General features: G+C 43.9%; 2 protein-coding genes across 7 annotated transcripts in view; one reads left to right on the top strand and one right to left on the bottom strand.

The window, feature by feature from the left end:
- ALAS2 (5'-aminolevulinate synthase 2) overlaps positions 1–4,982 on the top strand; it is a 26,580-nt gene extending 21,598 nt beyond the window's left edge. For all 4 annotated transcript variants that reach the window (XM_014582109.2, XM_027766309.1, XM_006163482.3 and 1 more), the window contains one exon: positions 4,695–4,982. In XM_014582109.2, coding sequence (XP_014437595.1) covers positions 4,695–4,858 — 164 coding nt within the window. In that variant the 3' untranslated portion in view covers positions 4,859–4,982. The remainder of the gene's footprint in view (positions 1–4,694) is intronic.
- Positions 4,983–5,938: 956 nt separating this feature from the next.
- The window catches only part of APEX2 (apurinic/apyrimidinic endodeoxyribonuclease 2), a 9,182-nt gene continuing 579 nt past the window's right edge, over positions 5,939–14,541 (bottom strand). The window contains exons 2-6 of one of the 3 annotated variants that reach the window (XM_027766307.1): positions 13,817–13,900; positions 12,965–13,145; positions 11,828–12,052; positions 10,918–10,987; positions 5,939–7,187 (exon numbers count right to left, since the gene is read on the bottom strand). In XM_027766307.1, the coding sequence (XP_027622108.1) occupies positions 6,273–7,187; positions 10,918–10,987; positions 11,828–12,052; positions 12,965–13,145; positions 13,817–13,900 (1,475 nt within the window). In that variant the 3' untranslated portion in view covers positions 5,939–6,272. The remainder of the gene's footprint in view (positions 7,188–10,917; positions 10,988–11,827; positions 12,053–12,964; positions 13,146–13,816; positions 13,901–14,541) is intronic. The other 2 variants (XM_006163480.3, XM_014582110.2) reach the window with 2 other exon arrangements.

The raw sequence follows: 14,541 nt of genomic DNA, 5'->3' as shown, positions 1-14,541 counted from the left end.
GAAATCACCCCCCAGGGGGGATGGTCACGCCGCAATCCCTTCTCCATTCTCCTCTCAGGATCCTGGGCACGCACGCACATACACCTGGCATGAGTTTTAAGCCACCGGGTCCGGGACGTGAACCACGGTCGACTACGTGGGAGTCCAGCAACATAGCCATTACGCTAACTGCTGGTTCCCATGGGTACAGTTTTTTAATACAGGGCCTGGCATAGAGTAGGTACTCATTCCAGGCCTGTCAGATAAAAGATGTATGGGCAGCCAATGGTCTAGCACAGGAGACAGACATTGACAGCACTGGTTCAGTGTGATGAGTTACAGTGTTCTGGGAGCAGGAGGGAGAGAGTTTGTTTATGGCTTAAATGGGTGGAAGGGTGAAGTTGAAAAGGTTTTGTTTTGTGGGTAAGGAAGTCTGTGTTTCACACATGTGGAAATGGTGTAAGGACAATCTATAGTAAAGGAATTCCACAAGCAATAACATAGAGGTAGGAAAGCAGAGGGTATATATTGACAACAGTCATTCTGCTTGTCTGTAACAGAGATAGCATGAAATCAAGGAAGACAGGACAGGCATCATTCATTCACTCATTTGAAAATATTAAATGATACTGGCTGGGCCAGCCCTGGGGCCTAGTTCTTAAGGAAGTCAGATCCCACATGGCTAACCACATGGTTCGAATCCTGGCCCTGGTAGCTTGAGAAACATGCCTTCTATATGTGTATTCATGCCCAAAGCTCAATGAAACGGAGAAATGGAGAAGGGACTGCAGTGTGACCAAGCTCCACTGGAGGGTGATTCTTTTCCCTTTCTCTGTCTCTTTCTAGTGAATGTACATGCCCTCTGGCAAAAAAAAAGAAAAGAATGCTAACATTTATTAAGTACCTACTATGTGCCAAGCACTATTCTAAACACTTCGTATATATCAATCTATCTAATCTTCACAACCACCTCATAAGGGAGAGATGCTCTTATCATGTCCACTTTGTATATGTGGAAATTGAGGCAAAAAACATATAGTAATTGGACCAATATCACACAGCTTCTAGGTTGGGAATGAAGAGTCTGTCTCTACACCTGTGGTCATGACCACTAGGTCTACTGCAATTTACAGCTGATGATCCAGACTCTTGGACCTTTTGTTCAGTCCTCTTTACTGCTCTGGGCTTTAATTCTAGAGCTTTCAGTTCTTTGAATATCCACTTAGGCTGGGCTTTTGAAGGAAAGATGTATTAGAGATATCCAGTGTGATGCCACCCATCTCTCAAATACTATAGCCAGCCCATTTTGAAATCCTGCAAATGTTGGAACCAGCAGATGGTGTGGTGGTTAAGGTGCTGGACTCCCACATGCCTGGACCTGGTGACTTGCTCTCTCTCTTTCTCTCTCTTTTCTCTGTCTTCTCTGATGAGTGCATGTGCCCTGTAGCAAGTTTAAAATAATAATAATGATAAATAAAATTAAATAATTCTAACAAAAACTAGAAATCCTGCAAATGTTCTCTACAATCTCTTCAAATCATTCCTCAGTTATCTATTCTCCATTGCAACTTCTTTAATACATGTCAATGTGATTTCTTCCACCTTCTGCCACTTCTTTCTTGTTCCCTTCCAATCCCTTCTCCATACTGACCACCAGAGGTGTTTTTCTAAAAATCTGACCATATTCTTCTCTTGCTTAAACCTCTTCACGTTTTAATGTTATCTGGACTCTAGAACAGTGACCTCTAAGGTGAGATGCAAGAGGATCCATTGGGTGAAGGATGGATGTCTATTTTTTAACCTCAGAAAATAAGCATCACAGACATTAATTTTCAATATGCAAACTGACAATACCTGTACAAGAGGACTTCAAAAAGTTCTTAGAAAAATGAAAGTACATGTCTATTTTGGTGCAAAAATATTTGAAATGCATGCATGGCTTTTTAATAATATCTATCTTCCACAACCTTTGTGAAGACCTTTTGGTTAAACTCTATAAATAAATATACAGCAACTGGAGGTTCATGCTAAATTGTACTGTTAGGGATGTGTAGTTCAAACTTCTAAGATTACTGGTCTACAGAGCAGAGTTGAAGATTCTTGACATGGTATTCAATGCCTTCCACATGGTGACCTCTATGCTGTCCCCTCTTGCCCACATTTATTTGATTTCTCCAGCTATACCAAATGACATGTAGTTCCCTTGTTTTGCTTTGCTCTCTTATCACTGGTACTTTGCTAATGCTGCTCTTTGGATTGGAATCCCCTCCTTCACCCCCTTCTTCTGGCATTCTATCATCCTCTAGACTTGAGTATCCTTTCATTCATTCATTTTATATATTTTTTTTCCTTTTTTTCTTGGAGAGGTTTTTTGCTAAAGGGCGTGTGTGCTCACCAGAAAGACAGAGACAGACAGAGAGATAGGAAACGAGAAATCACCCCCCAGGGGGGATGGCCACGCCACAATCCCTTCTCCTCCATTCTCCTCTTGGGATCTTGGGCACGCACTCACACGCGCCTGGCGTGAGTTTTAAGCCACCAGGTCTGGGACGCAAACCGCGGTCAACTATGTGGGAGTCCAGTGACATAGCCATTACACTAACTGCTGGTCTCGTCATTCTTTTATATTTTTAATGCTAGACGGCACATGTACACATACAAATGAGAAAAGAGAGAAATAAAGTACCCCTCAACAGGACCTGTTCATGCTGCAGTCCTTTGTCCAATCCTCCATCCTGACAGGATCTTGGGCACGTGCATGCACACCTGGCATATTTTTCAAGCCAACAGAGCTGGAACTTGAACCCTGTTCAGCCATGTGGGATCTGGCTTCTTCTGAACAGTGCTTAACCAATGTACTACAGGTACAAACGATTTCATTCATTCTTTCAACAAATATTGAGTTCTTACTGTGTGTGCTAGACACCTCTGGGTGTTAGAGAGCGAAAAATAAACAAACCAGACACAAAATTCGTAACTTTCTGGAACTTTCATTCTAGTTAAAAAACGTTTTTAAAAATTAGTAAATTAAAGGACCAGCAGTTAGCATAATGGCTATGTCACTGGACTCCCATGTATTAGACTGTGGTTCACATCCTGTACCCAGTGGCTTAAAACTCACGCCAGGCACGTGTGCATGCCCCAAGATCCCAAGAGGAGAATGAAGGAACTGTGGTGTGGCCATCCCCCCTGGGAGGTGCTTTCCCGCTTTCTGTATTTCTGTCTCTCTCTGTCTGGCAAGCGCACGTGCCCTATAGCAAAAACCTCTCCAAAAAAAATAGTAAATTAAATAGAATGTTAGTTCTAAGAGCTAAGGTAAAAACATATAAAGCAGGACAAGGGACATGCTGGAGTCAGGGGCTAGTATGGAAAAGGGTTGAAATATTATTCAACAGAATGGCAAGGGTACAGACCATCGAGGTGATACTTGAGTAAAGATATGAACAAGGCTTTAGCTGTGTAGATACCTAAGGGAAGGGCATCCCAGGCAGAGAGAACATCCTAAAGCAGGGAAGACCCTAACACAGGAGCAGTCCTTTTATATTTGAGGGACAAGAAGATAAGTATAAAGGAGTGATATAAATAAGTGGGACAAAGAAAAATTGAATAGATGGAGGCAATGCAGGATCAAATTATGTAAAGCATTGTAGGCTATTGGAAGGATTCCAGGTTTTACTTTGAGAGCCTTCAGAAGAATCTAAGCAAAGGACTGACATATGTGACTTAGGTTTTAACAGAATTACTTGAACATCTATGTTGGGAATATACTAGGAGGGAGCAAAACTGGAAGCAGGGAGACCCAGCAGGAGGCTTTTGGAATATTTCAGAAAGATGATGGTGGCTCAAGCCTGATGGTAGCTATGGAGGTGAAGAGGAGTGATCATATTTTTAAGGTGGTGTCAACAGCATTTGCTGATGAATTGAGTGTGGGGTGAGAAAGGAGAAACATAAAGGCTGTCACTGAAATTTTTAGATAAAGCAACTGGAATGGGGATCAACTAAGTTGGGTAAGGTTGAAAGTAGGGCAGGTTTGGTGGAGGGCAGGGTCAAGAGTAGCACAGTTATGCTCATGTCGAGTTAAAGATGCAAATTAACACTCAGGTAGAGATGCAGAAAATCCAATGGATACACAAGTCTGGGGATCAAGAAAGAGGTCTTGGCTACAGATCAGTTTCAGAATCATCAGCAAATAGATGATATTTAAAGCCACAAGAATAGATGAGATGACCAAGGACATGAACATTGAAAAGGCCATGGACAGAGCCACAACACACACTTGAAACACTTCCTTACAGCTGACTCAGCTTCTCTGGGTTCCCACAATCTGCACGCATGACCTCTTTCAGGTGCCCTAATCATGACAGTGTGGTTACTGTCAGTATCATCTTCCTCATCAGGCTAAGAGCTTCCAAGTAGTTAAATTCATTTTTCAGTCTTAAGCACATCGTGTACGTGAGAAGTGGTCCAGGCCAGGACAGTGTGGCTCCAAACTTTTGTCAAAGGAGTGCGTCCCAATCTTTTATTTTTATTTTATATCCCAGCACCCAGAGACAAATGGTAACAATCAGGGTACACATTGAAACAGACGCTACTTCTGACTCTCAGGCACCTGGAAGGGTTCAGAGTCACTATCTTGGCACATCTGTAATGCGACTCAGAGATTTGAAAGAGCTAGTCTAATCAATTCTTTCTCTCCCCTACCCCACCACCTTCAGAGAAGCTGTTGGTAGCCTGGACTGAAGTGGGGCTGCCCCTCCAGGATGTATCTGTGGCTGCCTGCAACTTCTGTCACCGTCCTGTGCACTTCGAGCTCATGAGTGAGTGGGAACGTTCTTACTTTGGGAATATGGGACCCCAATACGTCACCACCTATGCTTAAGAAGCAGCTGCCTTGGATCCCTACCCAACATACATGTCACTTGGAGCTGGGTTTCCTTCTATCTTCTGCTTTGTTGTGTACTTCTAGCTAACTTGAGTCTGAAAATAAAGAGCAAACTACAGCATGTGTAGGTGTTTTTGGACAAAGAACAGACAACTGCACAGAACCTAACTCCCTCAGACATGTGGCAGACCTTTAAGGGAAAAAAAAAAAGATCACTTGGTCTAATCACCCTATTTTACTCACAAGACAAAGGAGATACTACACAGTGATTTGCCCAACAGCATAGGACACTTGGCAGAATTATTTGAAATGGTTCTTTCCCAACGCTTTAATACAAGTTCAGGAATTGACTCTTCACTAGTAGATCTGGAAACGTGGGCCCCAGGAAGCCCCTGAAGCCAGGAGTTAAGAGTCAGCCATGGACCAGCAGGTGGTGTGGTGGTTAAGGTGCTGGATTCCCACATGGACAACTGTAGTTCGAGTTCCAGACCTGGCAGCTTGAAAATCACAAATAAATAGATAAATATATAATATATAAACTGCCTGGAGGGAAGGTGTGGCTCACCAAAGTTGAGGGACTATTTTCCAGAAGGAGAATGGATGACCTCAATCCATTATCCTCATTCCCTATTAACAGCATCTTAGGAAATACTTAGCAGCCCCATTTTCCAAGTTGAAAGGAGCTTTGAATATAACAAGCAATATGTGTAAGGCAATGCTCCTGACCTTTCCAGGTCACAACACACAGAAAACATTTCCGTGGCACACTTTGATTTAATGAGGCAATCTTTCTTGAGACTTGTGTGATCCCAGGCCCTGTCTGGCAACTCTGAGGGCTGCAGGACCCATTTTCTTTCCACCCTGCAACTATCTGTGGCAGCTGTGGGACACAGTTAGAGTGTCCAACACAACTAATTGGACAGCTCTAGTTTAAGGCTACATATCACTACTCCTCCCTCCTCCCTTCTCCTGGAGAGTTATGTATTATCAGGCTGCAGGCAGTCACCAAACCCAGTATTGAGATAATTTCTCTGACTCAGCTTTGTGGAACACATTCCAAATGTCCATTCAACATGGTGCACTGAAACAAAAACACAAACTTTATTTACACACAAGTACACTTCCCAACAAGTACAGAGGGCTTTAAAAAATTACAACTTCTTCAGGCATGTGGTTCCTGTATACAAGGCAGAAAATGGGATGGGGGAATGGGCAATAGCATTGCGGCATGAGAAACTAACAAGGAGGAGCCAGGCAGGAAGAGAAAGAGGGGGAAGGGGAAAGGGAGGAAGAGAAAGAAAGGTGGCCTTGGAGAAGGAGGAGGCAGTATTGGCAGTTTAAAAGGAGAGATGTTGGCCTCAGATCATGTGCTTGTGCTTGCCATGCCAGGTACTTCCAGGCCTTGATTGACTTAGCTGGGCCTATCCCACAGGAAGAAGTTGCAGCGAGACAAAGGATCACTGGGAGGACCTTGGGGCCTGGCACACACATAGAAGCGGCGACCTAGGTTGGGCCCTGGCTTTTTCACAGTCCGCATTACACATGGCTCTCTGTGGCCTCCACAGAGGGGTGTGGGCAAGGGCCCACTCAGCACAGACTTCCAGAACAAGGTCCGTATCTCTTTTTCATCTTTGGCCCCTGAAACCCTGGCCTGTTCCTCTACCACTTTAGCTACTGTCTCTTCTGAAGTCTTTGGGGTTATGAGGGCACCCATCAGTGGCAGACTAGGTAGTTCCAAGTCAGGAGACACTTGGGGACAGCTGGAGGAATGACGGAAGTAGCTTGTCAGGTTTTTCTGACCTCTGCTGGAGCCAACCTGACTTGGCCGAGGCCTGGTTGAACGTATACAGGCTTTATTGGGGCGTGTCTGTACCCGGGTTTGATTGCTGGGCTGCACTGTTGACTTCTCTAACATAGGAGATTGTTTGAGATGAACTAAGAAGGGAAAGATCTTGAGCTGTGTACCTGCAAACTCAGGGAGAAAGCGGGTACACAAAGATGGGCACTGTTTTGCAGGCACACAAGACACATTCAAGACTGCGCCCACTGGGCAATGATCAGAGCCCATCACCTCAGGCAGCAAGAAAGATGCCTGGAAGGTGTCTCTGACCAGGGTCCTGTCCCCCAGGACATAGTCAATCCGGGAGCCGTAGTTGAGATGGCGGGCGCCACTGACTACTGACCAGCAGGTGAAGGCCCCCTCCTGCTCTGGTTGGAAGCAGCGGTAGGTATCAACGAAGGATCCTATGTGAGAATCAGCCTGGCATGACAGGTTACTGAGCAAACGGTCCATCCACTTGCGTCCTGGGTCCTCTTCAAAGCATTCCTGAGAAGGGGAGGAAGATGAAGAGAGAGGCAGAAGTAGGTGTCTAAAACTGGAAGGAATTTAAGACTAATTGTGTCATTTTACAAACAAAATATGGTTGTCCCAAGAGGACTACTGCTGAAGGTCACACAGTCCAGAACTGGCAGAGCTAGGATTCTATTCCCATCCTCCCTGAATTAAAAGCCCATCCTTGTTTTGCCCTCTACATCAGGCTACATTTATCTTACATTGGTCTATAAATGCCAAATATGAAAGTCTACTGTCTGCCTAATCAAAGCAATTGCTCAAATTGCTTTTCAAAAGAATGGAAAACCAAAAAAAGTGGTTGCTCTTAAGGAGTAAGGCTAGCCTTAAAAAGTTTATTGGCTTTCTTCTTTAAACTCTCTGATGCTATTTGGTTTATCTAATGTGTGTCAAAGCCCCCAATGACTTTCCCCACCTCCTGGGCTGAGGAACAGCAGGGATCCATGTGTGTGACTACTTTTCCTTTACCTTTGATCCCCAATCCACCCATCTATCTAATCCACCCACCCATTCATTCAATGCAACAAAAGTTCATGGAAGACTGATTATGTACAAAGCAAGATGCTAAGAAAAAAATAGGAAGCTGATCTCATCTTGAGGACCAAAGGAGCTTCCTTTTGGGAAGTGATCTGGAGCTAAGCAGCAGTAACCCAGATAGAGGGTGTTCCAAGTTGCAAGAATGGCCTCTTTGACAGGCCTACAAAGGAAAAGTACAGTATATCCAAAAGACTTGAAGAGAGACCAGAATGAGGACTAGAACACCAATGGGAGACAACTTCCATTGTCCATATAAGTAAGAAATGATGGCTACTTGGACTTAGAGCAGTGCCAGAGAAGACAGAAAAAAATAAAATTAAGAGATAATTTGGGGACTAGCAGGTGGTATGGTGGTTAAGGAACTAGACTCCCACATGACCAATTGTGGTCTGCGTCTCAGACTTGGCAGCTTGAAAATCACACTGGGCACATGTGCATGTGTGACAAAAATCCCGAGGAGAACAAGGAGAAGGGACTGAGGTGTGGCCATCCCCCTGGGAGGTGATTTGTCACTTTACCTCTCACTGTCTCTGTCTGTCTCTGACAAACACATGGGCTCTATGGCAAAAACCTAAAAATAAGTAAAAGATCATTTGGAGCTAGTCTCAACAGTACTCACTAATTGAATGTGGGAAGAGGAGGTAAAGAAAAAGAACAATACAAGCATGATTCCCAGGCTTCTTATTGGCTAACCAAGGGGATTGTGATGCTATTTAGAGAGATAAGACTAGTAAGAGCTTGTCTGACGGGAAGTAGACATGTTCTGACATGTTCTGCTATTTTACTGGGTCATTAGAAAAGTCATGACTCATTTTTGCATAGGAAAATATATCATGACTTTTCTGACAACCCAACAGAAAGATTATGTTTGGTATCTGAGTTGCTACTATTCATTCTCTTTTCCTCAAAGGGAGGATAAAAGGGGTGCACTAGAGAGTAGAGAGTTCTAGGATCACTCTGACCTAAGCAGAGCAGGCATACAGGTCTATATAGGGGGGGGTCTTCAAAAAGTTCATGGAAAAAATATATTATGAAAAAAACATAAATGGACTTGAAATTTTTTTTGCATCAAAATAAATTCACACTTTAATTCCATTTTACCATGAACTTTTTGAAGTTCCTTCATAAAATACTATCACAGGAAGTTAGAAGAACAGACTGAGTGGAATGTCTGATGAGGAGTGAGATAGGGAGGCACTGAAGGCTCATACTTTGTAGTGTTCATCTCCCTCCTCACCACAGCACCACCACCACTCTCATTTCCACCAATGTTCTCAGCCTGCAGCCACATCAATATTTATGTGTCTCTTCTGCAAACCAATCAAGGAATCTTCCCATGGTCCATTCTTTGAGACACACCCAATGCTGAATTAGCCTATGCTAGCTTAAGTTCCTGATATCTACCCTCCATGAGGCGAGCATGGATTCTAGGGCAGAGGTTCTCAAGCCTGGCTGCATAATAGTCATCCTGGGGACTTTAAAAATATACCATTAACCTGGCTGGACTCCCAGGAAATTTATTTTACTACTCTGGAGTGATGCTAATATATTAACATTTTTGTTGTAATATGTAGTCAGGGGTGAGGAGCACTGACCTAGAGGGCCTTAAGTTTGAGAGTCACATAAGAAAAAAAGAGAGAAAGGGCTCAGCCTCAGATCAGCTCATAACCTGGCGGTTAAGGCAGCTGGATCTCACATGACTGACCACATGGTTCAAGTCCTAGACTCCGTGACTTGAAAAACACTCATGGCATGTGTGTGCATGCCCAAAATCCTGAAAGGAGAGAGAAATGGAGAACAGAATGCACCATGACCAGGTCCCATAGGGGGAGCTTTCTCATTTGCCGTCTCTTGTCTCTCTCTAGCAAGTGTGCATGCCCTCTGGCAAATTTCAAAAGGGGGGATAGCGTCTGTAACATAGCTGATAGTGTAGCATATGGGACCACAGAGTGGGAAGCCACATGTCCACTGTTCAAGTCCCTGGCTCAGTTGGCCTGAAAACATGCTGGGCACACGCTCGCATTGTGCCCAGAATGCTAGTAGGCTGTAAAAATAGAAAGGGGATCATGGTATGACCAAACCCTATGGAAGATTCTTCCCTCCTTCTCCCTTACCTTCATGTGCACATGCACCCTATCATGAATTTAAAAAAAAAAAAACAACAAAAAAAAACAAAGATAGAGGAAGAAGATGTCTACCATCCATTTGGGGGCACAATGAGAAAAGACAGAATAATAGCTTTTGCAATGAGCAGAGAGGAGCCAGCCTTCCAGCATGGACAGAGTGGATACAGGTACACAGAATGGAAATAGAAACATAGTAAAGACTAGATAGAAGCCTGAATGCCAAGCCTTAGTGTTTTCTTTGTGTCACAAAGGTAAAGGGAGGAAGATACTGAAGGCTCATGAGCAAGTAACAGTGTATTAGGGGAAATATGATCAAGGCAGTGTCCATTTGATTCATCTTTTAAGATTTAGCCATTTTCAGCTGCCTGTCCTGATGTCTAGGCTTCCTAGTAATCCCATTTTTGGGGCTCCTCTAGTTTTCTGAGCTACCATCTATGCCTCAGCCCTGAAGACACTACTCTATACATGGCCAGCCATATGTCCATAACCCACTTCCATGTTGAGAGCTCCAAAGGCCCAAGAGCTGAATTTGACTTGTATCCAAGTCTCTAGCACATAGATCAGGGCTAGACCAATGGCAGGGTTAATATTTATTAAAAAAGAGCCAATTCTCAGTACTTTAAGAATAATATTTTAAACCTAACTCTGCTTTTCCATAAAGGTAGTTGCCCCTGGACTAAAAACTCAGCATTGGTTATCTAGATAAAGAGAACCAGAGGGACAGTAGATGACATGGATATTAAGATAGCTGGATCCCACATGGCTGATTATATGTTTCGAGTCCTGGACCCAATGACTTGAAAAAAACATTGGGTATATGTCCGTGCATATCCAAAATCCCTAGAGAAGAATAAAGAAAATAGGACCATGGAATGGCCATCCTCACAAGGGGTGATTTCTCACTTTCCCTTTCTCTGTCTCTGGCAAGCAAACATGTCCTATAACAAAAACCAAATGTAACTAACTAAATAAGTGCAATTGGTAAAAAAAAAAGAAAGAAACCATGGTCAACAGTGAGACCAGGAGCCTAGGGAAAGCCTTACCAAAGTGGCTGCGTTCCAGTGGTCAATGGGGCGGTGGGCTGTATTGAGGTCACCCAGGATGATCACATGACTGAAAAACACAACATAGGGTTGCCACTGGACATTTAAGAAAAGGAAGCAGTATTCCTGACCCATAGATTTTTTCCCAGGCCCAAGAGCTCATATAGGCCACCTCCCACCTCTCCAATATGACCACAATGTGCTACCTTTCATGCCTGACCAACTCAAGTCTACTCTCCAAAGGTAACACTGGCCCATTTGTCATAACTGCCTTACTTAATGGCATCTTCCCCACCTTTGGAGGCTAAAGTCAGATACCAATTCCTCTACAATGTACTCGCTTGATTACACTAATTCACCCTCACTTTCCTGCCCCTCCATAAAACAAGACTTTCATTTGTTCTCAGGCACTTCACTAGCCTCATCTGGTTTCATCCTAAAATTCTGTGAGAGGGACCAGCAGTTGGAGCAATGGCTATGTCGCTGGATTCCCATGTAGTCGACTGTGGTTCGAGTCCCAGACCCGGTGGCTTAAACTCACACCGAGGCATGTGTGTGCGTGCCCAAGATCCTGAGAGAATGGAGAAGAAATTGCAGTGCAGCTTTCTGTCTCTCTGTCTCTATCTTTCTGGCAAGCACATGTGCACTATAGCAAAAACCTCACCAAAAAAAAAAAAATTATTCTGTGAGGTAGATTCATACACTCATTTGGAAGAAATGAAAATAGAGGCAGGACTTAACCTTGGGACTCACAATGAGTAAAAGGAGCCAGGATAAATGCTCAGAGTACCAATCCCATGATTATGTTACTCTGTCTAGTGCTCACAGCTCTTACAGAGCAGAGCCTATACAGCGTATACTGGTGTCTGCAACTAGGCTGTGAGGGAGCTCAAACACAAATATTCCATACCCCTTCCTATGGAGCTTGACAGAGGGCTGGATTCCTAGGCCAAGCTTAAGGAAGCCTTGCTGCCCAATCCTATAGTACCTGCCAGCAGCCAGAAGGGCTTCTGCTCGGATCTGCAGCAAATGATAGAAGCGCATTTTAAAGGCCAGCCGCTCAGGCTTCCCAGGGTCCGCGTGGGGGCAATACACATTAACTAAAGTCAAGATCTTCTCTTTACCTTCCCATGTGCTAGGGAGAAGAAACCCCCCCCCAAAAAAAGGGGTCAGTTTTAAGTCTCTTCTCCCCTCCCCATACCACCTGGCTTCCACTTAATAGTTGTCTGTGAGATGGAAGAGAAGAAAGGGGTTAGACAAGAGAAGAAGAAAGAGAAGAGAAGAAAGAGAAGAAAGGGGTATGCCACTAATGAGCTGGCATACACAGGACTCAGGGACTGACTACTGCTGAGGCAAGGAAAAGGGCATCTAGGGTGACATCAAAGTAAACCAGATAATAGTGCTGCCATTCCTGGGATGGGATACCCAGAAACAGAACCATTTGGGACAATGAGTTCAGCACTAGCTAAGTTGCTTTTGAGGTATATGTGGCAATAAGAGAGGTAAACCCCCAGGCCGAACCCCTCCCTCAGACAGACAGACACACATACACACACACACACACACACACACACACACACACACACACAGTATAGGGAGGGCTAGAAGGGTCCTCAACACTCACAGGGCACCTGAAAGGGAACATGATCTGTCAGGGTCATATAGCGAGCAGCCAAGCCAGGACTAGAGTCCAAGGAAGAGAAGGATGGGAACTCTTCCACAGTGAATGCACATTTATAAGATGAGTCTTGGAATGTCCACATTTGCAGCATAGAGCCCACAGTGCTGTATCATACGGTAGTTCTAGCACTATGAGTTCCATACTGTGAGTGTAGACATTCCAAGGCTCATCTTTATTACCTGTTGATGATATCATGTACAGTATTCTCAATTGGACTGGTCTGAGGTGTATTTCATGTTGGGTAAATTCTCTTTGCAAGCCAATTGATTCATAGCAATTGAATGTATAAAATAATAACAATAATAATAAATAAAAATTTTTAAAAAGAACCTACAGTGTTCAGCACAGAGCGATTTGCATGATTACCGGATCTTGTGTTGTGTGAGGAGGGCACGGCCCTCACTATCCAAAGCACGGAGCTCCTCTTGGGTGAAGGCATCCATGTTTCCATAGCAACCTACATCCCCATTCTGAGTGGCAAGCAATCCACTCAAGCCTTCTTCAGCAGCCATTGGGGTAGCACTGTCCTTACAGAAGGTGGCTACACCTGGAAACAAACAGGGTACCCTGAATAGGCCTAGCAGGCAACAGCCCATTCCACACAGCCTATCCCACACTAAAGGTCTGGAGACAGATCACCTGAGTCATCTTCATGAAGTACTGTTCTTTCTGTAATGTATTAACTCTCCCAACTCAAGGGCCACATATAGCTCCCTAGAGATGGCAGCTCTACAAAAAACTGGCAGTCTCAGCTTTTTCATCTAAAATCACCATCAAATAATTACCAACGAATACTCAAAGTGTTTTATATGGATGGTAAGTGCTCCAAAAGTATTAGTTATTATTATTATCACATGGATTCATACATTTAATCTTTACAACAGCCCTAGGAGGTAGGTGTGATCCTCATTTGCTAGCTGAGGAACTTTAGGCACCAAGAGGTAAAAATATCTTGTCAGAAGGTACACAACTAGGAAGTGAACTAGTATTCCAATCCAGGCTGCCTGGCTCCAGAGCTCATATAACTAACCACTCACTATTGTTACCAATGGGGTAATTTTATACATAAAATTTATACTTCTCATAACTTCATATTTTGGGGCTTTAATTTGATGGACTACAGTTCTAATTCCTTATTACCTTCTCATCAAATATTGAAAATATTTCTCCTTACCTGCCTCCATTAGTAATTTAAAGTCTTCAGAAGGCCCCATTTACCTGAATAACCACTACGGTTGCGGCTAAAACTGAAATAGGAGTTATAGCCCTCAACAATAGCCAGAGGCTCTGTCAGCACATCCCCTGGAAAAAAAAGGGTAAGATTCAGTCACAGGTAAAACTAGTATCAGGTACAAAGTTGTAAGCAAATTTCCTGCACACATCAGAGCCAGAGTTGGGAGGGAAAATGAAGTATATGTGATTAGAAGAGTTAGAAAAGTGGTAAAAAAAAAATCATAGAGGGAAGTGATATCAGAATTGGAAGGTTGGGGAGGGGTTAGGAGAATTAGGTGAGAAGGGGTGAATCAGAGCTAAGACTGGGTCTAAGTGATGGGAGAGAGCTAGTGGTGGAAAATGGGGATATGGAAAAGGGAACTAGGAATCTGAGCTGGGATGAGAGTAAGAGAGAGCTGGGGTGAGAGTAAGAGAGAGGAAACAAGGGAACTGGGGACAAAGGGTGAAGGAAGGGGGAGTTTAAGAGGGAGTGAGAGAGAGAAAAAATGAAGAGGTCAAAGCTTGGGGTGAGAAATGAGGAGGAAATTAGGTCTCTGAGCTGAAGAAAGACAGCGGTAGATAAGAGTCATTGGGGACCTTAGATGCAGATGCAGAAAAGAACAAATTATAGAGTCCGAACTGGGGGCAAAGATGCAGGGTAAGTAGAAGATCTGAATAGTAGGTAGGGATGAAGCACTGGGGGGGAGGTTTGACAGGGGGGTAGGGGGATG

Source organism: Tupaia chinensis, unplaced genomic scaffold (genome assembly GCF_000334495.1).
Source record: "Tupaia chinensis unplaced genomic scaffold, TupChi_1.0 Scaffold142270_1, whole genome shotgun sequence".
Classification (NCBI taxonomy): Eukaryota; Metazoa; Chordata; class Mammalia; order Scandentia; family Tupaiidae; genus Tupaia; species Tupaia belangeri.
Note: the sequence above shows the minus strand (reverse complement) of the source record. Positions and strands in the feature narration are given on the sequence as shown.